Source organism: Leucoraja erinacea, chromosome 34 (assembly GCF_028641065.1).
Source record: "Leucoraja erinacea ecotype New England chromosome 34, Leri_hhj_1, whole genome shotgun sequence".
Classification (NCBI taxonomy): domain Eukaryota; kingdom Metazoa; phylum Chordata; class Chondrichthyes; order Rajiformes; family Rajidae; genus Leucoraja; species Leucoraja erinaceus.
The window spans coordinates 17,011,604-17,037,216 of record NC_073410.1 but is presented as its reverse complement, the minus strand read 5'-3'; the positions used below and the strand labels follow the sequence as shown (position 1 = coordinate 17,037,216).

General features: G+C 46.9%; 1 protein-coding gene across 1 annotated transcript in view; it reads right to left on the bottom strand.

The window, feature by feature from the left end:
- Nucleotides 1–25,238, bottom strand: part of pik3ap1 (phosphoinositide-3-kinase adaptor protein 1) — a 130,773-nt gene extending 105,535 nt beyond the window's left edge. The window contains exon 1 of the mRNA XM_055661936.1: nt 24,654–25,238. Coding sequence (XP_055517911.1) covers nt 24,654–25,014 — 361 coding nt within the window. The 5' untranslated portion in view covers nt 25,015–25,238. The remainder of the gene's footprint in view (nt 1–24,653) is intronic.
- Nucleotides 25,239–25,613: the final 375 nt, after the last annotated feature.

The window sequence follows — 25,613 nt, the reverse complement described above, 5'->3', positions numbered from 1 at the left end:
GGCCTTTCGGCCCACCGAGTCCGTGCCAACTAGCGATCACCGCACACCACATCCGAGGACGTACACTCCATTGAGTATAAATGGGGATCCTGTGGATAGGGTGAACTGTTTTAAATATCTGGGAGTCCACATCTCTGAGGATATGACATGGTCATCACACGCCTCAGCACTGGTGAGTAAGGCAAGGCAGCACCTTTACCACCTCAGGCAATTGAGGAAATTCAGAGTGTCTCCGAGGATCCTCCAGTGCTTCTACGCAGCGGCGGTGGAAAGCATCTTGTTCGGGAACATTACCATCTGGTTCGGGAATTGCTCTGCCAAGGACAAGAAGGCTCTGCAGAGAGTAGTGCGTTCGGCGAACGCACTATGGGAACTTCCACTCACCCCCCTGCAGGAACTATACAACAGGAGGTGCAACTCCAGAGCAAACAAAATCATGAGAGACCTCTTCCACCCCTGCAACGGACTGTTCCAGCCGCTACGGTCAGGCAAACGCCTCCGTTGCCATGCAGTGAGAACGGAGAGGTTGAGAAGGAGTTTCTTCCCAGAGGCAATTCGGACTGTAAACGCCTTTCTCACCAGGGACTAACTGTCAGAACGTTTTTTTCCTTCATTAGTTCATTTTAGTTAGAGATACAGCATGGGTTTTGTTGCCCCGCGGCCCACCGATTTCACTGCCAACTAGTGATGACAAATAAACTTGACTTGACTTGACGACTTGACTTGACTTAACACTACCCTACAGACACTAGATACAATATTACATTTAAACCAAGCCAAGTAACCTACAAACCTGTACATCTTTCGAGAGTGGGAGGAAAGGAGATCTCGGAGACAACTCATGGGGAGAACGTTACAAACTCCGTACAGACAGCACCTGTAGTCGGGATCAAACCTGGGTCTCTGGCGCTGTGAGGCAGTAGCTCTACCGCCTCGCCACCGTGCCGCCTTTTATGGTGGATGCAGCCAGCGAAGCCTCTGTCCGTGGCACAGACGTACCTCTGCTCCAACCCTCACCGATCCATGCGAGCTCTCCCACCCCAAGGATCAACCTGCGGCCTCGTTCCTCTCGCCTGGTTCCGGGTTCCTCTGGTTCACCTCCACCAGGGTTTGAGGTTAGTCCAATATACGTAGGGTGCGAATATTGAGATATTCCATCGACAGCCGGTCGCGCACCCTCCCACCTCCGTAACGTCGACAGCCGAGATGTGGAGCAACTTCCTCCGGCTACTCACATTATTCCCTTTATCCTGTATCTGTGCACTGTGAACGGCTCGACTGTAATCATGTCTAGTCTTCCCGCTGACTGGATAGCACGCAACTAAAGCTTTTCACTGTGACAATAAACTAGACTAAACAACATCCATGGTACAAAGGGCAGCACAGGTGGTGCAGCGGTAGAGTTGCTGCCTCACAGCGCCAGAGACCCGGGTTCGATCCTGACCACAGGTGCTGTCTGTACAGATGTTGTACTTTCTCCCCGTGACTGCGTGGGTTTTCTCCTGGATTCCGGTTTCTTCAAACACTCCAAAGACGTGCAGATTTGTAGATTAATTGGCTTGGTAGAATTGTAAATTGTCCCAGTGTCTGTAGGGTTTTGCCCCCTCCCCCCTCCTCAATGAGGTGTGGGGCAACTTCCTCCAGTTACATCACTAACTGTCTCGACACCGACACCGACACCGACGCTGCCGTCAGTGCATTTGGCGGCTGCCACGGTCTCCGCCCGCTGGACCTGCCGATCCGTGCAGGAAGGAACTGCAGATGCTGGTTTAAACCAAAGATAGACACAAAATGCTGGAGTAACTACATGTCAACTACATGACTTTTTAGTTCCAGTCCCTTCTTCAGACTGGAATTGTGACAATCTGAAGAAGGGCCTGGACACAAAACGTCGCTGATTCCTTCTCTCCAAAGATGTGCCTGACCCGCTGAGTTACACCGAGTTTCTGTGTCCATCTTCACAGCTGCAGATTGCCTTTCTCCGTCAGCCCCACGATAGCCTAAACATCACGCTGCCAGCCCTCGAACCTCCTGTCCGAACTCACTCCTGTGTGTGTGTGTGTGTGTGTGTGTGTGTGTGTGTGTGTGTGTGTGTGTGTGTGTGTGTGTGTGTGTGTGTGTGTGTGTGTGTGTGTGTGTGTGTGTGTGTGTGTGTGTGTGTGTGTGTGTAGCAGGCATCTTACAGTGGTAGCACCCACCCTACTGGATTCATGGGAGGTTGGTCTTGGAGGGGAGGATGCTCCTCAAACTGTGGAGCATCCTGGACAATACAGCTCACCCCCTCCATGACACACTGGGCAACCTGAGGAGCACCTTCAGCAACAGACTGGTTCCACCAATATGCAGCACAGAACGCCACAGGAGATCCTTCTTCCCTGTGGCTATCAAACTGTACAACTCCTCCCCCTTCTGGCATGGGGTAGACTGACCCCCCACTCTCCCCCTCTTTGCACATCCCCAATCCTTTCCACTCGTCACTTTAATTTCATGTTTCATGTATTTCTTGTTTTATGACTGTTGGCAGATCAATTTCCCTCCCAGGACAAATAAAGTTCTATCGTATTGTATCATGTGAGGTGATGTACTTTGGGAGGTCGAATGTAAAGGGCCTGTCCCACTTCGCGCGCTATTTACGCGACCTGCTAGCGTGTGGGTAGCGCGTGGGTAGCACGGTACGGGCGCATGGAGGAGTGTGGACATCATCCTGCACGGAATCTTCGCGCGCCACCGACCTGTCTCGTAACTGACGGCCAAAGCTTCTTTCAAATACAATGTATTCAAGATTGTATCATTGGGTTAGGGAACTATCAATTATATACTGTTATTATCAATATGTTTAATTGTTTTATAAAGAACCCACCCCCATGTGGTTCGGCCCCTCAAGGTTCAGGGACCTATAAAAAGTAGCTCCCACGAGGTCCGATGTCGATCTTCTGGAAGAATGCTTGGGATGCGTGACCTTTTGGAGTGTCTCTGCTTGCACGAGGCTAGAAGGGCTTGGCCAAGCAGATACAAGGATCGAACCTGCAGTGGTTAGGTATTTTATAGTGGGCATTTGTGTTGTATTATCCAAAATAATGTTTAGTTGCTCAAGTGCTTGATCCAGTATTTTATTGACTGTAACTCGACTGGGGGGAGCTTGGAAAGAGCTATTTACATTGGGGGCTCGTCCGGGATCTCAACAAACCCCCAACCACAAGTTTGCGATTAAGGGTGTTGAGCTGTCTCGATCGCGAGTGCAGAAATCGGCGCCACGGTGCGGTTTTCGCATTGATTTTCAGCACTTTGCTAGTCGGAGCGGATCGATCATTCGCAGGCTTGGGAAAGGGTCCCAACAAGATTTGAGAACAGAGTCTAGCAAGCACGGGGGGGGGGTCGTTGAGAGCACTCCTTTGGGTTAGTGGCCCATAAAACCATGGTGGGGTTAGAGGCCCTGCTGGGGTTGGGTTAGAGGCCCCTTCCAGGGATAGGGGCCCAAAACTTGGTCATAGTTGGCAGACTGCAGCTTCTGGCAAAAACCATCAATTCAGACTTGGGTTAAAAGCCCCACCTAGATTTGGTATCCAATTGGCGGGATATTGAAAACCAGCCTGGTTCCGAAACTCGGCATCGACTGCCAGCGCGAAGAGGCTAGGCGCTGACACCTTGTGCCAAGCAGGTGAGAAGGAAATCCTTTTGAGCAGGTAAAACGGGGAGCGCAAATAATCCCCGTACCATTAGAGTCTATTCCCCGTGGAAGCCTAACGAGATGATGGCCATTTAAAGTCAAATACCCGATCATAGAAAATCACCCACTTCTTTTGTGGGTCACTTAAGACCTACAATGTGTGTTTATCACGCTGATTCCCGAGGTTTATGGGCAGTGATCCAGCAAATAATAACCCCAAGTGAGCATGCCAGATTCCTAACAAATTTAGAGCATCCGTCGCATGAAGCTCTCGCAAATATAATAGCGGACAATGGTGCAATGGAAGAGGAGCCTTTGCAAACACCCTTCAGAAACCAATCGATTTGGCCAGAATATTAGATGTAAGACCAAAAAGGGGAGAGGGAGCAAATTAATTTTTAGAGCGAATCTCTGAATTATATATGGATCAATCGGGTGACTTACAGTAAATTACTGAAATGGAGTAAATTCCCCTCAATATTGTGCCATCTTATTGAATTGCCTTCCTACCAACGTAGCAGATGCAATTAAAATGAATAACATGGACTGGACAGAAATAGTGGCAGGCAAATGGCTAGGGCTGTAAGATGTCACTGGAGGGACATAAAGAAGCAAGATAGACCGCCTGCAGTAAAACAAAAAACGGAATATGTGATCAGAAAAGAAATGCCAAACTTCGACCCCAGAGAACCAGCAAACTATGGACTGGGAGAAGTTAGAGTTCCGCAGTATCTAGACCGATGTCAAAGAGAAACATCTGCCCTAGAGCCAGTCTACCAAAGAACAGGGTCCAGGACATCAGGAGTGGGCCAATGTTATAGTTGCGGAGGGGCAGGTCACTGGAGTAGGGGGTGCTCAAATAAAGAAAGGAACGACAGAGGGGGGGGGGGTCACAGAAGAAATCTCCAAGATCAAAGAGAATGGAGGGATCAACAAGATCCTAGAGAACGGGCAGGAAAATCAAGAAACAAGGGGACAAATCTCCTCTTCCCAGAATAACCCATTTACACGCCTATGATTAGCAAACCTAGTAGAGACTGGATACAAGTCTGATGAGGAACCTATTTGTCTCTACAGGTTGAAGGTAAAATCTGCACCTTGCTAGTAGACACAGGTGCTTTTATGTCAATATATAATTTACAAGAATCAAGAGAAGTTCAGAATCTGTGTGGGTTTCAAGGACAAGTTTGCCAGTATCCCATCTCTCTGTCAGTCGATGGAGGAAAAGCAATCACACATAGATTTGTGATAGCCGCCGGATTAGATTGCAACCTGATGGCTAGAGATTTGCTCTGTGCTTTCCAACTAAAAATAGAATGTGGCGATAGAGGTATTATAGTGACCCCTGGGCCCATGCTCGACAATGTTACTCCATAGTGACCCCTCCATGGTGGTCCTTAGATCTGGACGAAGAACCCCCACTTCACATTACACTGGCTTACGGTAGGAGTGGGAAGGACAAAGAGCTGGAAACCTTCTTTAAATCATACGAAGGACAGGATTGGGAGGTAGAAGTGTTGGCACTGGTGGAAGGGAAAGAGGGAGCTGTCGAGTATGTTAAAATACCGGCACAGTCATGGAAAAGACCAGAAGAAGTTGCTCCTCACATCACTCGAAAGGGGAATTTCCCAGCTAGAACTAAAGACCTAGGAACGATATAAAGAAAGGCAATTACCTTGGCAGACCCGAATAATTATCAAAAGCAAAATTTGTCTAATCAATATGTTGTTGAATTTTACCAGTCCCCAAGGAAGGTTGTTGCCCACTTACGCCATCATCTAGGGAGTGAGGTATACGAGTATGTGGACCCTCAAGTGTGGGCAGAAGACACAGCTCAGGTAGGATGTGTGAACATCAATCCCATCCGTGTAACTCTCCAGAAAGAGGTAACACTTCCTTCAACCCAACAATATCCATTAAAACTACAGGCATTGACAAATTAATTCAGGGTTTGCTAGAACAAGGAATATTGGTGAAGTGCCAATCAATTTGTAACACCCCTGTTCTTGCCGTTCCAAAATGGGTAAAGGAGGGCAATATAGACATGTGCAAGACCTGAGAGAAATAAATTCTGTTGTGGAACCACTCCACGCCCTAGTGCCAAACCCTGCCCTTACCCTAGCCCAAATACCGGCTGAAGCAAAAGGTTTTTCGATAGTCAACTTGCATTCTTTTCTCTTCTCTTCATGAAGACAGCCAATATTTGTTTGCCTTCACATATAGGGGCCAACAGGTTGCCTCAAGGATTTATTAATTTGCCGACTTTATTTTCCAGGTATCTGCAGGACCAACCGAGTACTTTGAAGTTCAAAATGAATTCAACATTAGTGCAGTATGTCGATGATCTATAGTGGCCAGCAAAAATGAATCCAGTAATCAGAAAGACACTCCACAACTACTAAACCATTTAGCTGATCTAGGATATGTGGTCTCACCATCAAAATTACTGGTAGCCCAGGAGAAAGTGAAATGTCTAGGAATTAGAATTTCAGCCACCGAAAGTGTTGAGAATAGCAGACTCAAACCTATCTGCGAATTTCCAATCCCAAAAGAAGCCAAACAAATGAGGCAATGGCTGGGCATGTTTAATTATTGCAGACCCTGGATTCCAAATATACCTCTGGAAACCAAGGAGCTAACACCCTATACCAGCAAGGAGGGTGAATTTAAATTAACAAAGAAAGCACAGGAGGCTTTTGAAAACTTAAAAAGATCATTGATACAATCTTTTGCTCAGAAGGTAAGCAATCCCTGACATTGGGAAGACCATTTTACGACCGACCTTTTCAGCTCTGTTGTACAATTCTCTCTGACTGTGTAACTTCAGTGCTAACTCAAAAGCATTGGGATAGACATAGACCAGTTGCATATTACTCTTCTAAATTAGATCCAGTAGCCAGGGGACATCGCTTTTGCACTCAGATTTTAACTGTTATCTATAATAGTTTACAATCAGCCACTAATTTGACACTCTGGCAGGAAATTGTAGTGTGCAGCTCACATTCGGTACCGGCATTGTTGGGGCAGCTTTAAATCCAGCACTTAACAATGGCCCGCTAAAATAAGTATGAGATCTATCTGTTGAATAATCTGAAATTGCAATTCACATATTGTACATTGATTAACCCTGCCTCTTTTCTTATTTCACCCCCAGAAGAGCAATCAGAAGTAGGACATCACTGTCTATTTGTTATGGAGGAAGAAACATCGGTAAGAGATGACTTGAGGGATGCACCCATGGAGGACTCTGACAACACATTATATGTGGACAGGAGGGCATCCATTGGACTGTGGGTTGAGAGATTGTCTGGGTATGGAATTGTGGATCAAAAGACGGAGATTGTAGAAGCAGCTGCCTTTGAGTCACCTTATTCAGCACAGGAAGCTGAATTATTCACTTTGATTCAGGCTTGTATTTATCAGGGAAAATCTAAAAGTAAATATTTACACTGATTCTCGATATGCATTCGGGGTGGTGCATGATTTTGGGCAATTATGGAAAAACGGATTCCTAACTTCCACAGGTATTTACATATCACACAAACAATTAGTGACAGATTTATTGAAGGCCTTAATGCTACCCAGACAAATCTCTGTAATAAAATGTAGCGCCCATACTTAAGGACAGACTCCAGTAGACATTGGGAATCGTAATGCTGACTTAGTAGCTAAGAAAGTATCATGGGAACGTTAGGTGGTGGTACCAAAAATGATGAGGCAGACTAAAAGTATAAGTAACAAGTCCCCCTTGGTGAAACTGATGCCAACTATCCAAGAAATCGTTCGATTACAGGAAGAGGCTACTGAAGGAGATAAGGAGAGATTGAGACAACTGGGATGTGTACTGGAATGTATGACTGGGCTGTGGGCCACTCCAGCAGGGCAAACTTGCATGACAGACTCATTGGCCGTATGGGTTATTGAGTGTGTGCACTATGCAACCCATTGTGGTGCAAGAGCAGTAGGGGACACTCTACTAGCTTCTTGGTGGCATCCAAAATTACAATCTTTTGCTCAGAAGGTTAACAGTAATTGTCTGGTCTGCCAGCAATACAACCCATGGAAAGGAATAGGATTTGAAGGAGGGAAAACACCATTGCCTATGGGTCCTTTTAAGACAATGCAAATGGACTATATTGAACTAGAAAGGTGCCAAGGATACAAATACGTGCTTGTCATAGTCGATGTATTCAGCCAGGTAGATCGAAGCATACCCAACCCTTGACTATAAAGCCGCTACTGATGTCGAGGTGCTAATGAGAGAAATTGTCCCTAGATTTGGCATCCCCATTGGACTTAGCTCAGATAACGGTGCACACTTTATTGGACAGATCAATACAGAATGTTGTGTAATCTGGGGATCCAGCAGCAATTACACAGTGCTTATCGATCGCATGCTGCTGGACGTAGAAAGGGCAAATCAGATCCTTAAAACCAAATTAGACAAATTAAAAGCGGAGACTGGACTTGGATGGATTAAATTACTCCCAATAGCCTTATTTCAGATGAGAGTCACACCTGCAGAGAAATCTAGATTAAGTCCAGCTGAAATTATTTACGGTAGGCATTTAAAAACCCCTTGGAACCAGAATGCGATGAAAATAGTTAATTTCCACCATATGACTGCGGTGATGACCAACTACATCTTAGCCTTGACCAGAGCATTATGGGATTTACATTGTAAAGCTACAGCAGCCTATGCGGACATGCCTTCATTAGTAACTCCCATTAAAGTAAAACCTGGAGACTACGTCCTCGTGAAGAATTGGGTGAGGAAAGGATCGGAAGCTCGTTGGGAAGGACCTTACCAGGTTCTGCTAATGGGCTCTAGCAGCAGTAAAGGTAGAGGGAAGAAATGCCTGGGTGCATCTTCATCATTGTAAAAGTATTAATGAAGGTATAGGTTGTTAATTTGTTTCCTCCAATGTTTTCTTAGGAATTCTCCACTCTATTACAATTCAAGGACCAATGAAGTGTCAAGATTGATGGATGGGATTCGCGCCCACGAAAATTCGGGAGGTGAAGACTCATCAGACAGAATCATGGAGCTACGCCCATGACAATTCGGGAAGCTCGATGAAATTCGGAGAAGCTACATCAATATCTTCTTGTTGGAACATTTGTTAAAGTAAAGTAGTCATCATTGTATTTTGAGGTGTCATTAATGACGAGGGTTATCATGAATGATAAAACAGGGGATAAAAATGATAAAACTGGCCAAATTAAAGATACCATAAAATGGAGGGTCCCTGCACTTGTCAGAATTGCTTAACCCTTGTCAGCTGAAATTTACAGGCTTTGGATGGCGCCAGCCAGTCTAGGCTCAGACTGATATTGAGGATGGTGAGGGATCCAGGTGTTCGCCTTGTTTCTCCTAACGATAAAATGTATAACAGTTTTGCAAACAAACTATAAATGCATAATTTCGATTGGACCGCTGCAAAGGCAGTGCAAATAGTATAAATAATGTTGTGAGACTGCTATCCCATTGACCGTTGATTGGTTGAAATATTAAGTCTTGGAGAAACTGTTTGAATCCCAGTGCACATGTTGCACTGTTTATTCTAGTTTGCCTCCTTCTAAAAGCTTCTTTCAAATACAATGTATTCAAGATTGTATCATTGGGTTAGGGAACTGTCAATTATATACTGTTATTATCAATATGTTTAATTGTTTTAAAAAGAGACCACCCCCATGTGGTTCGGCCCCTCAAGGTTCAGGGACCTATAAAAAGCAGCTCCCACGAGGTCCGATGTCGATCTTCTGGAAAAACGCTTGGGACTGCGTGACCTTTTGGAGTGTCTGCTTGCACGAGGCTAGAAGGGAATGGCCAAGCAGATATAAGGATCAAACCCGCGTTGGAGGCTTGGTCCTCCAACGCAATATTCCACCACTCAGCCATAGCCCCCAACTACACAGGTGCAGCACATTTCCTCTCATCCCTAGCACTCTCCCCTCTTCTTCACCCTCCCTCCTATTTCCACTCTCCTCCTCACCTCTCCCAATCCCTCCCTCACCTCTCTCCCTCTCCTTTCCCCTACCCTCAGCCACTCCCTCCCTCCATAACCTCTCTCCCTCCTCTCCTCTACCTCTATCCCCTCTCCTCCCCCACTCTCCCTCCCCAAGGATCTTGAAGTTGCCGCCCCTCTCCCTTCTTGCGTGCCTCGGAGGAGCATCAGCCGTCGGCGCGCATCCTCGGCTCTGCCCGGAAGTACCAGCAGCTACGGCTGCGCCGGCGTGCGGGCGGGATAGCTCGAAGAAAAGACTGGGGACGAGCCATGGGGGAGAGGGTGGTATCATGGGGAGGGGAGCAGGAGCCAGAGAGGGAGACCAGAGGGGAAGGGGCTGGAGCTGCTGGGTGTTGTGATGGCGGTGCGTTTATGACCCACAGCTGCGCTGGATGCTCTCCGCCGGGATCAGATTCTCTGCTTCCCATTTGGCGAGATCGCCGCGCCGTGCCGGACCGCTTCCATCTCTCCGAAAATTGTGTCCAGTTGAAGACCTCCGCCGGCCATCCTCAGCTCCAGTAAAGACGCGATGGTGCATGAAGGGGCGGACCATCCCACAGAGTGACAGGAGAAGAGACTAATCCACGCGGCGCTGACTGGCAGGAGAGGAGATCGATCTGCGCACGTGCGGTTTTTAAGATTTTTCAACCTTGCTAACTTTTACAATATATCACCAATCGGAACAAAACTTGTTACACTCGCAGCACAGGAGAACGGTGAGTGAGCTGGCGAAAAATCGTAGCGCTATCGCGAACCGTTTTAGTGCAGATAGATAAAACTCGCAAACCGGAAGGGCACAAGATCAGAGTTTTAGTTATGTATAGATTAAGTTAAGTTTAGTTTAGTTAAAGGTAAATTAAAGTTAACTTTAGTTTATTGTCACGTGTATCGAGGTACAGTGAAATGTGTTTGTTACGTGCTAACCAGTCAGCTGGAAGACAACACATGATTACAACTGAGCCATCTACACGCCAGGTACGTGATAAAGGGATTATCGCTTAGTCCAAGATAAAGTCCAGTAAAGTCCGATTAAAGATAGTCTCCAATTATTAGATTGTAGCTGAGCACCGCTCCCTATTTGTTGAAAGGATGGTTCAGTTGCCTGATAACAGCTGGGAAGTAACTGTCCTGAATCTGGAGGTGTGCGTTTTCATTTCTGTACCTTTTGCCGGATGGGAGAGGGGAGAAGGGGGAGTAGGACTGGGACTGGTACTTGTTCGTCTGTTGGGTGACTGGTCAGTGTAAATTGTCCCAAGTAAGTGCATGATGGGATCTGCGGGGAGTTGATGGGAATGAGGCAAGAGATGAGTGTAAATGGATGTTTGATGGTCAGAAAGGACTCGGTGTACCGAATGGTCTGGGCAGCATCCACAATTATCCGCAATCTCTTGCAGTCTTGGATGGAGCTGTTCCCAAGCCATGCTATGAATGTTTTGGACATGGTGTTGAAAGTAATATGCAGCTCTATAGGACTTTGGTCAGGCTGTACTTGGAGTATTGGGTGCAATTTTGGTCGCCCCATTATGGGAATGATGTGGGGGGGGGGGTTTGGAGAAGGAGCTGAGGGAGTTTACCAGAATGCTGCATGGAGAAGAAGGTTTCAGCTACAGGGAGAGTTGGATTAGCTTGGATTGTTTTCTCTGGAATATTCGAAGTTGAGAGGAGACCTGATCGAAGTATATAACATTATGAGAGGCATAGATAGTCAGATTATTTTTCCCAGGTTGGAAATGTCCAATATAAAAAGGCACGGCTATAAGGTGAGTGGCGAAAGGTTTCACGGAAATGTATGAGACAAGTTTTTTAACAGAGAGAGTGGTGGGGGCCTGGACTGGAACGCATTGACAGGGTGGTTGTGGAGACAGATATGTTCATTGTCATGTGTACCGAGGTACAGTGAAAAGTTTTTGTTGCGTGCTAGCCAGTCAGCAGAAAGATAATATATGATCATTAGGCATCATGTTCGGCACAAACATTGTGGACTGAAACATTCCTGTTCTATGCTGTACTGCAGATAGACACAAAACTCAGAGACTGCTGCTGTCCTTTTATCGGTGCTCCATTGAGAGCATACTAACATACTGTGTATGCGTGTGGTACACCAGCTGCACAGCGGCTCAGAGGAAAGCGCTCCCCAGGGGCCATTGACAACGCCCAGAGGATTGTCGGCTGCCCTCTCCTTACCTTAGAGGACTTACACAGTTCCCGCTGCATCAAAAAATCCCAGAGTATCATAAAGGACATTTCCCACCCCGGACACTCCCTGTTTGAACTGTTGCCGTCAGGCAGACGGTACAGATCTACAAGGACAAGGACGAACAGACTAAAAAACAGTTTTTACCCCACTGCTATAAAAGCACTAAATGTAGCCGCCAAGGAACGCAGGGGCGAGACATACTAAGGGAATGTGGTACACTGTGAAATCGACAGAAGGATGGAGAGTTGGGTGTTTATGCGTGCTATTTTTGTGATATTTATTTTAGTTGTTTATCTTTTAATATTTTATCTTGTATGTATCGTTAGCTTTTAGAAATGTTTGAATGGTGCACTGACTGGCTGACATTTTTAAATTTTGTTGTACATGGTTCATGTTACAATGACAATAAAGAAACTATTCTATTCTATTCTAAAATGCTGGAATAACTCAGCAGGACAGGCAGCATCTGTGGAGAGATGGAATGGGTGACATTTCTGGTCTCTTCAGTCTGGTCTCGACCCAAAACGCCACCCATTCCTTCCCACCAGAGATGCTGCCTGTCCCGCTGAGTTACTCCAGCATTTTGTGTCTATCTTCGGTTTAAACCAGCATCTGCAGTTCCTTCCTGCACTATGCTATACTGGTCTATGTTCTAATAGGCAGCTTGGTGGACTAAAAGTAGAACTGTTGTGAAATAAGGGCAATGTCCGAGTGAAGGGACTGAGCTGGGAATCCCCACCATCACCCCAATGACTCATTGAGGAAATACAGAATTGCACATGTAAGCTTACACCATTGAGCGGCAGTTTCTATGTAACGATCATAAAAGGATTTAATTTAATCCTGCTTTTAAACTTTGGCAATAGATAATTAAAATTTTGATCAAATCCTGTTCCTCAGAGACGGCTAATAAACAAAAAATTATCATGTTCTTTTCCAACTTCCAGAATAGTTTGGTTTGGTTTAGTTCATTGTCACGTGTGCCGAGGTACAGTGAAAGCTTTTGTTGCGTGCTATCCAGTCAGTGGAAAAGCTATCTATGATTACAATCGAGCCGTGTACAGATACAGGGTAAAGGGAATAACGTTTAGTGCAAGATAAAGTCCGGTAAAGTCCGATTAAAGATAGTTTGAAGGTCTCAAATGAGGTAGATGGGAGGTCAGGACCGCTCTCTCGTTGCTGAGACAGTGTGCGGTGTAGATGGAGTCAATGGAAGGGAGGTTGGTCTGTGTGCTGGTCTGTGTGATGGTCTGTGTGATGGTCTGTGTGATGGTCTGTGTGATGGTCTGTGTGATGGTCTGTGTGCTGGTCTGTGTGATGGTCTGTGTGATGGTCTGTGTGCTGGTCTGTGTGATGGTCTGTGTGCTGGTCTGTGTGCTGGTCTGTGTGCTGGTCTGTGTGCTGGTCTGTGTGCTGGTCTGTGTGCTGGTCTGTGTGATGGTGTGTGTGATGGTCTGGGCTGTGTCTACAACCTGTCCAAAGCCTGTCTTCTATGAGACGTGTGGCAGCCATTGGGCCGGCCGCTGCTCATCGCCTGGAGACCAGAGAGCAGGAGAATGGAGCCGGCGGTGATGACGGTGGACATGACGGGCCAGGAGCAAGGCCGGTGGGAGAGGAGAGGGAACCGGGATCTTGCCAACCACGCCCTCGAGGTCAGCTGCCGGAGGCTCCCACCCCCCCGGGGAACAAAGGTGGGCAGGCGATGAGAGGGATGTGGTGTCCAAGGATGGAGGCCTTGCAGAAGCCTGGGGCTCGCCTGGATCTGGCACCGCTCACAACACCTAGTGCGCAGACTGTTGGGGGAGTGGGCAGATGCATGGCAGATTAAGTTGTTTAATACGGATAAATGACAGGTTATCTACTTTGGTTGCAAATCTTTAGATTACTATCTAAATGGCGTCAAGTTGGTAAAAGGGGAAGTACAACGGGATCTGGGGGTCCTTGTACATCAGTCTATGAAAGTAAGCATGCAGGTACAGCAGGCAGTGAAGAAAGCGAATGGCATGTTGGCCTTTATAACAAGAAGAATCGAATATAGGAGCAAATGGGTCCTTCTGCAGTTGTACAGGGCCCTAGTGGGACCAACCCTGGAGTATTGTGTGCAGTTTTAGTCCCCTAATTTGAGGAAGGACATTCTTGCTATTGAGGGAGTGCAGCGTAGGTTTACAAGGTTAATTCCCGGGATGGCAGAACTGTCATATGCTGAGAGAATGGAGCAGCTGGGCTTGTATACTCTGGAGTTTAGAAGGATGAGATGGGATCTCATTGAAAACATATAAGATGGTTAAGGTACACAAAAAAGCTGGAGAAACTCAGCGGGTGCAGCAGCATCTATGGAGCGAAGGAAATAGGCAACGTTTCAGGCCGAAACCCTCCCCATCATCTCTGTAACAACCCTTCCAGACCCTTGCAAGAAAAGGACAAGCGCTAGAGAAGCTGCCTCGTTGTCTACAACCTTTTCCTTCTCCTAGATGGTCTGCCTACCCAGGTTGACGAGCCACATCTGCCCGAGACTCGTGGGGTCAGGAGCGTCTACCTTCCCGTGCAGGTCTATAGCACATGCCCACTGCCCCTGGTGTGTAGAGTGTAAAACTGGGATTACATAGAACCAGTGTGACACAAAGCTGGAGTAACTCAACAGAACAGGCAGCATCTCTGGAGAGAAGGAATGGGTGATGTTTCAGGTCAAGATTCTTCTCAGTCTGAAGAAGTGTCTCGACCTGAAATGTCACCCATTCCTTCTGTCCAGAGATGCTGCCTGCCCCATTGAGTTACTCCAGCATTTTTTGTTTATCTTTGGTGTAAACTAGTGTCTGCAGTTCGATCCTACACATGGAACTAGTGTGTAAGGGTGATCATTGGTGAGCGTGGTCTCGGTGGGACATAGGGCACGTTTTCACGCTGTATCTCTAAAACGAAAACTAAACTAAAACCATGCAAACATTTCAGGCAAACTTTCAGAATTCACAAAGAGCATTCAACGAAGAAAGAAAAACTCCAATAACGGTCGCCTTTCTGCTGGTAACAAGAAACATTTGATAGCATCAAATGTAAATGCACTTAATTGCGTAAAGATGTGTGGCAGTCAGAAATTGGCCAGGGTTCAAAAGATAAGATCGAATGGCTAAAAATAAACAAGGAAGTAAAATATAAAGTGGTTGTCAAATGTAACAAGAACATCTGCAGAGACTTTTATAAAAATGTTTGGAGGCAAGGATTGAGCATGTTAGAGTGACTGTGGGGGATAACTAATCAGAAGCAAGGTGATGGTAGATGAATTAAAAAAAGTATCTTAAATTATGAATGTAATTATACAAGATACAGTATAGAAACAGGCCCTTCAGCCCATCAAATCCACCCTGACCATCGATCATTAGTTCGAGTGTGAGCAGGTGATTGAATCCAATATGGTCTTCATTTAATGGAAAGGACCTTCTTTTAGTTTTGTTTTGTTTAGTTTAGAGGTACAGCGAAGAAACAGGCCCTTCGGCTCACCATCCACGTTAACCAGCGATCCCCGCACACTTACACAACCATACACACACCAGGGACAATTTACAATATTACCAAGCCAATCTCTCCTTTCAGTTAATACCCTCAAATCCAGACAGCATTCTGGTAACGTTAAATCAAGGAACTGTAGATGTAGGTGTACAAAAGAAGACACAGAGTGCTGGAGTAACAGCGGGCCAGGCAGCAGAGTGGGTATGTCAGAGAGGATTCTCTTGAACTTCTACAGGTGTACAGTGGAGAGCATATAGACTGGTCGCATCACGGACTGGTTCAGCAACTCGAATGCCCAGGGGCGAAGAAGACCGCGCAAAGTGGTGAACACGGCCCGGTCTATCACGGGTACTGACCTCCCCACCATCGAAGGGATCTACAGGAGTTGCTGCCTCAAAAAGGCAGCCAGCATCATCAGAGACCCACACCACCCTTACCACGCTCTCAATTCACTCCTGTCATCGGGAAGAAGGTGCAGGAGCCTGAAAACTGTAACGTCCAGGTTCAGGAACAGCTTCCTCCCTGCAGCCATCAGGCTATTAAAAACTACAACCTCCAAATAAGCTACATAGACTTAGGAGCATTGGTTCGGGCTTTTTTTACACTATTATTGTCTGTTTTTTTACAGCCTCCAACGCCATCTGTGCCAATGAATTGCACAGATCCTCCGCCCTCTGACTGAAGAACTTCCTCCTCGTGTCCATTCTACAAGCACTGGTCTTGGGTACAATAGACAACAGACAAAAGACAATAGGAGCAGGAGTAGGCCATTCGGCCCTTCGAGCCAGCACCGCCATTCAATGTGATCATGGCTGATCATCCCCAATCAGTACCCCGTTCCTGCCTTCTCCCCATATCCCCTGACTCCGCTATTTTTAAGAGTCCTATCTAGCTCTCTCTTGAAAGCATCAAGAGAACCTGCCTCCACTGCCCTCTGAGGCAGAGAATTCCACAGACTCACAACTCTCTGTGAGAAAAAGTGTTTCCTCGTCTCCGTTCTAAATGGCTTACTCCGTATTTTTATTCGTACAGTTACAATTGCGGGAATTAAAAAATGCAGAATTTTCGTTTTCGAACAGGAACCTCGAGTGAGGCAAAAACTGATTCTCAGTCTGCTCGTGATCAAAACGATTTGTTTCATTGAGTCAGCCCGGATCTCGCACAGAGAGTGCACGTCTGTGTGCCAATAACTGTTGCAATTGTCCACCCTTGCCCCCTGCACCCTCCCTTATCAAGGAAGCAACTACAGATGCTGGTTTAAACTGAAGACAGACACAATTTTAGTTTAGTTTAGAGATACAGCGCAGAAACAGGCCCTTCGGCCCACTGGGTCTGTGCCAACCTGCGATCCCCGCACATTAACACTATCCTACACACACTAGGGACAATGTTTACATTTACCAAGCCAATTAACCTGCAAACCTGGACGTCTTTGGAGTGTGGGAGGAAAGCGAAGATCTCGGAGAAAACCCACGCAGGTCAGGGGGAGAACATACAAACTCCGTACAGACAGCACCCGTAGTCGGGATCGAACCCGGGTCTCCGGCACTACATTCACGGTACAGCAGCAACTCTACCGCTGCGCCACCGTGTCCACACTAAATGTGCAATGTGCTGGAGTAACTCAACAGGTCAGGCAGCAACTCTGGAGCGAAGGAATTAGGTGCCGTTTCGGTTACAAATATCCTGGGGTTTGATCACAGGAGCTTCCAACGTTGGTCATTCCACCCCTTCTCTCACCCGTGGCCTCCCTCCCAACATCAGCATGCACACACCCTTCACATCCGTTGGAAAGCAAAGAAACTCTACATTAGGCAATCAAATAATTATGTATTAGCGATTCTATCAGAAGAAGGGTCGCAAGCTGAAACATCACCTATTCAAGATCTCCTGAGCTGCTGCCCAACCTGCTGAGGTATTCCAGCTCTTTGAGTCTTTTTTACTAAACTCACTGTCATCCTACTAGTTTCACTGTTCGTATCGCCTCATTATCACCTCTTCCACAGCCAACAATGGACCATTGTGGGCTCCACCTTCCCTTGGTCATTGGTGCAGGCTGTGATTTGTTCTGTGCCTTTTCATACCTCTGGTTTCCCTCCCCCCTAACTCGCAGTGAAGAAGGGTCTCGGCCCGAAACGTCACCTATTCCTTTTCTCCAGGGATGCTGCCTGTCCCACTGAGCTACTCCAGCTTTTTGTGTCTATCTTTGGTGTAAACCAGCATCTGCAGTTCCTTCCTACACATAACATATATTGTTCTTGTCTCGCCATTGTTGAAAACGTACAGAGTACCTTATTCAACTTAAAATCTATCGCGGTGAATATTTGCCAGACTACGCTGAGATACTTTAGCACTTTGTGTCTCCTTTTGTAAACCAGCATCTGCAGTTCCTTGTTTCTGAAGAATTATTTACCACCAGCGCCAAAATTGACCTTATATAGGGAGATTGATATTAGACAGAAGGTTTTATTGGTCAGGTTGGAAATGTCAAAGACTAGAGGGCTTAGCTTTAAGGTGAGAGGGGCTAAGTTTAAAGGAGATGTGCAGGGGCAAGTTGTTCTTTACACACATGGTGGAGGGTGCCTGAAACGCCGCTAGCGTTGGTGGTGGCGGTAGATGTGATCGCAGCGTTGAAGAGGTTTTTAGATGTGAGCGTGGATTTGCAGGGAACGGAGAAACATGGATAATGTGCAGGCAGATAGGTTTACTTTAACCTGGCATTATAATTGGCACCAACATTGTGGGCCAGAGGGCCCTTTACCCTGAAGAAGGGTTTTGGCACAAAACGTTGCCTATTTCCTTCGCTCCATAGATGCTGCTGCACCCGCTGAGTTTCTCCAGCAATTTTGTCTACCTTTGATTCTCCAGCATCTGCAGTTCCTTCTTAAACATTGGCCCTTTACCCTTTACTTCTATCCTCTATTACTGATAAGAAATAAAACTGGCATGGTGGCGCAGCGGTAGAGTTGCTGCCTTACACCGCCAGAGACCCGGGTTCGATCCTGACCACGGGTGCTGTCTGTACAGAGTTTGTCCGATCTCCCTGTGGCTGCTTGGTTTTTCCCCGGGTGCTCCGGTTTCCTCCCACATCCCAAAGACGTGCAGGTTTGCAAGTGAATTGGTTTGTGGAAAATTGCATTACTACAACTGTTGTACATATATATATTTTACTGCTCATTATTCTATGTTCGCTCTTCGGGGTGAGATGCGAACTGCATTCCGTTGTCTCTGTACTGTACACTGCACAATGACAATAAAGATTCAATCTGAATCTGAATCTTTGGTCGGCACAGACTCGGTGGGCAGAAGGGCCTAATTCCACGCTGTCTCTAAAAAGTATTAAACCGCTAAATAAAAGCATTGATTGATTGAAAGATACAGCATGGACACAGACCCTTCGGCCCATTGATCCATGCCGAACATTGATCACTTGTTCACACTAGTTTAACGTTATCTCACACCCTACATAAACTTAAATTCAGTCGGCCAGGCCGTATTTGCAGAGGGAATGGACAGGCGGCATTTCAGATTGCAACCCTTCCTTGAACTGAGACAGGAAACACTTCTTAATATTATTTCCACTCTGTTTCTCCAAACTAAAAGTGAACTAAAGGCAGTCAATAAAAATACCAAAGATAAACACTGCGTTGGGAGGAACTGCAGATGCTGGTTTACACAGAAGAAAGACAAGATGCTGGAGTAACTGAGCGGGACAGCCGGCATCTCTGGAGAGAATGAATGGGTGACGTTTCGGGTTGAGGAAACTCAGTCTGAAGAAGGGTCTTGACCCGAAACGTCACTCAGTCCTTCTCTCCACAGATACTCCAGCATTTTGTGTCAGTCTTCACCTCAAAGTGAAGACTGTTTTACTGCATCTTTTGCTACTGTGGTGGGACCTGTATATAAAGAGTTGCACCAATGCCTTAACACAAAACTTCTCCCAAATGCATTGGCACAAACCTTACAGATTCTGATGAGGCAGAGTCATGCACTGCATCTCATTTCCACAGTGCCTTTTGGTACTTTGGATCACAGAGTACATTTGCATTTGTTTGCCAAAGCTCTCTCTCTCTCTCTCTCTCTCTCTCTCTCTCTGTGTTTTTTCTCTAGGCTGCACTTTGTCTACCCCTCAAGATGTTATTTTGGTGCTTGCCTGTAACATCAGTTAAGGATCAGCAGTTCTACATATCCTGTGTTTCATGGGCTTCCTCTTTCAGTCACTACCCCATTTATATCTCAGCAACTGAAACTGTGGTTGTGTTGGAGAGAAGAGTGTGCTGCTCTGACAGCTGCCTCAGTCCCGGGGGGCTGTCCACAGTCGCTCTACCTTCAACCTCACTAACTTTGTCCCTTCCCACCCCCTATTATAATTCTCCTTGTTATCCCTGGAAAATAAGAGCTGCAGCGGGTAGAGCCGCTACTTCACAGTGCCTGAGACCAGTGTTCAATGGTGACCTCAGTTGCTTTCTGTGGTGGAGTTGGCAGGTTCACCCTGTGACCTTGTGGGTTTCCTCTGGGTGCTCAGGTTTCTTCCCACGTCCCACATAGTTTAAGTGGCCCTCTGTAAATTGCCCTTAGCGTGTGGGGAGCGGATGAGAAGGTGGTTTATTATAGGAGCGGGTGATGGATGGACAGTGTGGACTCGGTGGGCTGAAGGGGCTGGCTCCCTGCTGTATCTCTCATCCAATCAATCCCTTTGTGGTTGTTAGCCAATACAATCTGGAAAACACATTACACGTTGCAACCCGTACAAATTAAATAGTCACCATTTGATACACGTTTCATCTCCTTACATCCTCGTTTGTCTCTCTTGCCCACACAACCACTCTGCCCTGTATTTTATGGACTGTGTTATTGGGGACTACAGTGACACGTGTAGTAGCAGCCAAAGACCAGGTTCATACATCAGAGGCACAGCAGAGGGTGCTGTCTGTAGGGAGTTTGCACGTTCTCCCCGTGACCACGTGGGTTTCCTCCGGGTGCTCAGGTTTCTCCCCATGTGAACATCTTTCCTATAACATGGTTACCAAAACTGAACACAATACTCCAAATGTGGCCTCACCGACGACTTATACAACTGCAATATGACCTCCCAACTTCTATACTCAATATTTAGGTACACAAAAAAGCTGGAGAAACTCAGCAGGTGCAGCAGCATCTATGGAGCGAAGGAACCCTCAATACCCTGACTGATGCCGAATGTCCTCTTGACCTACCTGCGATAGTACCCGAGGTCAGGATCGAACCCAGGTCTCTGGCGCTGTGAGGCAGCAGCTCTATCAGCTGCACCACTCTGTCACATCTCACAAGGTCATAAGGTCATGTGATAGGAATAAGACCATTCGGCCCATCAAGTCTACTCCTCCATTCAATCATGGCTGATCAATCTCTTCCTCCTAACCCTGTCTCCTGCCTTCTCCCCATAACCTCTGGCACCTGTTCTAATCAATAATCTATCTACCTCTGCCTTAAAATACCCACTGACTTGACCTCCACAGCCTTCTGTGGCAAAGACTTCCACAGATTCACCACCCTCTGTCAATAGAAGTGGCTTTCTGTGGCTTTGAATCATTTACCCAAGTCATGGATACACATAGTAGAAAGCCAGACCCAAAAACGATGCTCCTGGCATCATTTATCTCATACAGATTATCGACAAGACAGTGTTCACTTCAACTCTCACCGTTCCTAACCAGGTTACTAGGTTGTCCTCAGTTTCAAGTGATAATGTTAGCTGGTGTCTCTTAGTGGAATTAGTTTGGTTTAGAATTTTTAGTTTAGAGATGCAGTGCGGAAACAGGCCCTTCGGCCCACCGAGTCTACACCGACCAGTTATCCCCGCACAATAACACTATCCCATGCACACTAGGGACTTTTGCAATTATAGCAAGCCAATTAAACTACAAACCTGTACGTCTTTGGAGTGTGGGAGGAAACCCGAGCACCCAGAGAAAACCAACATGGTCACGGGGAGAATGGACAAACTCTGTACAGACAGCACCCATAGTTAGGATCGAACTCGGATCTCTGGCATTGTGAGGCAGCAACTCTACCGCTGTGCCACCATGCCGCCTCTTGGGTACCTTTCACAATATCTTCTGACTCAACTCCTTCATCTGGCATAGTCCACGATGTGCTGGAGTAACTCTGGAGGAGGACGAGGATAGGCGGATTTTCACGTCAGGACCCTTCGTCAGTCCCTCCACAGATGCTGCCTGACCCGCTGAGTTACTTAGCACTTTGTGTTATAGAGACATAGAGTCATACAGTGTGGAAACAGGCCCTTCGGCCCAACTTGCCCACACCGACCAAGATGTCTTATTCACACTAGTCCCACCTGCCCGCATCTGGCCAGTTCCCTCTAAACCTGTCCTATCCATGTACCTGTCCAAAAGTTGCCTAAACGCTACGATTAGTACCTGCCTCAACCACCTTCTCCGGCAGCTTGTTCCATACACCCACCAAACCCGGTGTGCAACGTTGCCACTCAAGTTCTGATTAGATATTTCTCCTTTCACCTTTATCATGCCCTCTTGGTCTTCATTCCCTTTCCTGGGATGAAGACTGTGCATTCATCCTATCTATTCCCCTAATGATTTTGTACACCTGCAGAAGATCACCCCTCGGATGCCTGCACTCCAAGGAATAAAGTCCCGGTCTGCTCAAACTCTCCCTATAGCTCAGGCCCTCGAGTTCTGCCGACATCCTCGCAAATCTTCTCTGCGCTATAAACAGCTTCATGGATTCTCTCCCATGGCAGGGTGACCAAAACGGAAGGCAATACTCCAGGTGTAACCTCGTTAACATGTTGTACAACGATAATTTTTCACACAATACACAATACAATTTATTTGTCACTTGAACCTCATAGAGGCTCAAATGAAATGTTGTTTCTGCAGTCATACACACAAGAAAAAAAGACCCAAGACACAACACAATTTACACAGACATCCATCACAGCGCATCTCCTCCTCGCTGTGATGGAAGGCAAAAACTTATCTCTCCCCTGCACTCCCCATTCCCCTCCCGATGTTCAGCATCTATAGTCAGTGCCCTGACTGATGAAGGCCAATGTGGCAAAAGCCTTATTGACCACCTGTACCGCCACTTAAGTATGTGCCTGCACTCCCAGGTTTCTGCTCAACAACTCTCCCCGAGGGCCATGCCATTCACTATGAACCACTCCCTGGTTTGACTTCCCAAAATGTATCACCTCACACTTATCTGAATTAACCTGCATTAGCCATTCCTCAGCCCCTCGTGTGTACTTACATTATTGTGTGCATTGAACAATATTTTTTGATTCATCTATCAAAAAATATTTTTGAAACATTTCAATAAACATTTGGTTATCCATTAATGTGTCTTTGTAAATGTTAATCCAGCCATCTATATATTACTAAAATTCTTGTCTTGTCTGGACGTCTGTCTGTCAGCGTGCGTGCAATCTCAAGGAACTACGCCAAAATGATACACAATAGCGCAAACATTTTTGCACCACCTTACTCACCTGTGGCTGTTTGTATCAATTTCGCTCAGATTTATATTATATTTCACAAGTTATCACATTTTTAAGTTTACTAAATCCACTTTGATAATCACGGCAACACTTCAGTGCTGGCAGTTGCAGCTATGACGTCACAATGGGATCTCACAGTCCTCCAACCGACATTTGCAACAATGTTGCCATCACAAAACACTCAGTCGTGGTCCTGGCAGCAAGTGATTGAACAGGAGGCGGAGGGGGAAGGACCAGGGGAAGTGGAATTGGAATTTGAAGTGCTGGGGGAGGCAGGGGATGTGCAAGTGGATTTTTGTTTATAGTCTACGGGAGCGGTAGATTCGTACGTTGGGGAACGGGTTGCGTTAGGGGACCAGGCCTCTCTTCGGGGCTATGGGTGAGTGGTTGATTATTGCATTGGGGGAACGGGTTGCGTTGGGGGATTATTGCGTTGGAGGAACAAGGTCCACTTGGTCTAGTATTATAATCAATATATTTATTTAATGATTTCAATGAATCTCATTTGCGTCCACAATGTGGTTTATTAACTTTGTGTGTAAATGCAACATGAAAACATGCACAAGTCTATGTCCGTGTCACTGGGTGGAGTGGGTTGATCGATGTCCTGGGCAGTGCTGATGCCACCCACCTTGGTCAGCTTATTCAGCAACTGACAGGAGATGAGGGAAGAGACCAGGTATGAGCATGGCCTGGGATCGCCTGTTCCCCAGGATACAGCACTACCTACCCACTGTGACACAACCTGCAATGACTGTATTCATCCTTAAAGTTCATGTGCTAATCCCAAAGCTCTAAACCATACCTGGGATCAGATAACCAGCACCTACCAGATTCCACCTCAAAGCTACGGGATCCACAGCAGGGTGGCAGAGAGATTATTTACTAACATTAATATTCCTGGTTTGGGGAAGGGAAATAATACTTCAACTAGAATAGGCTGCATGGTGTTGCAGCGGTAGAGTTGCTGCCTCACATCGCCAGAGACCCAGGTTCCATACTGACTATGGGTGCTGTTTGTATGTTCTCCTTAACCATGTGGGTTTCATCCGGATGCCCCGGTTTCCTCCCACATTCCAAAGACGTACAAGCTTGGAGGTTAATTTGGCTTCTGTATATGTCGACCGATCATATATCTCATTTAAGGCTCCTGTAGTTTCTTCTCCACCTTCCCACAGTGACTTCCACACGGAGGTCAGGATCGAACCCGGGTCTCTGGCGATTTGTGAAGCAGTGGCTCTACCAGCTGCGAACTGTGTGCCGCTAAGTCTTAAGTTCATAAGTTCATACATGATAAGAGCAGAATTACACCATTCGGCACATCAAGTCTACTCCGCCATTCGATCATGGCTGATCTATCTCTCCCTCCTATCCCCATTCTCCTGCCTTATCCCCATGGAGGGGGGTGTTCGCCACGAGATCCATCATGTTCAAGTTCACGTTTAGTTTAGTTTAGAGATACAGCGCAGAAATAGGCCTTTCGGCCCACCGTGTCCGTGCCGACCAGCGATCCCCGCACACTAACACTACCCTAGGATATTATTCACAGCAAGCCAATTATCCTACAAATATGTACGTCTTTGGAGTGTGGGAGGAAACTGGAGCACCTGGAGAAAACCCACGCAGGTCATGGGGAGAACGTACAAACTTCGTACAGTCAGCACCTGTAGTGAGGATCGGACCCAGGTCTCTGGCGCTGTAAGGCAGCAACTCTACCGCTGCACCACCCTTAAGTTGAAGTTGAAGTTGAAGACTTACTCTCAGCGATGGCCTCGTCTACAGCAGCGGCAAACACCTCTGGCTCCTCGTCGCACGACGTGTGTGTCCACATTGACCAGTCCCCGAACAAGGCCGGTAGCTGGGGGGTCTCGTACGCGCCGCACAGCAGCACCACCACCTTGTGCGGAGGCCTCAGCGCCTTGTGCAGTCCGCACCTCATCCCAGCCTGGACAAGCCAGTCCAGCAACTGTGGCGACAGCACCAGCAGGAGGCACTTACAACTCTTAAACCACGCCAAGTCCTGGCTGCTGAAGGCGGTGTCCTCGCTGATAGAGTAGGGTAGAACGTCAAGGCCACGTGTCGTGGTCAGCAAGTTGCCCAGGTAATTGACCCACTCCATCGCATCTTCTGTGTTGAAGATCACCACATCAGGCACCTGACCTGAAAGAGAAATTCATTGCTATTAATTACCGGGCAAAAAGGGCGACACAACGGCGCAGCGGGAGAGTTGCCGCCTCACATTGCCAGAGACCCGGGTTCGATCCTGACCACAGGTGCTGTCTGTACAGAGTCTGTACGTTCTCCCAGTGACTGCGTGGGTTTTCTCCAGGTGCTCCGGTTTCCTCCCACTGTCTAAAGATGTACAGGTTTGTAGGTTAATTGGCTTGGTATGAATGTAAAATGATCCCTGGTGCGTGTTGGATAGTGTTAGTGCATGGGGTTTACTGGTCGGTGGGCCAGAGGGCCTGTTTCCATGCTGTATCTTTAAACTAAACTAAAATAAAAGATATTTTATTCCAGCCTGATATATCTCCACACCATCTCCACTCATCAACTCCTGCTACAACCACCTCCCCAACATCACTCCCCACCACCGTGTGAGTCTAGACAGTGAAGAGGGCCCTGGTGAGTGTTGTAGAGCAGAGGGATCTAGGAGTACAGGCACATGGTTCATTGAAAGAGGTGTCACAGGTCGGTGGGGTGGTCATGAAGGCTTTC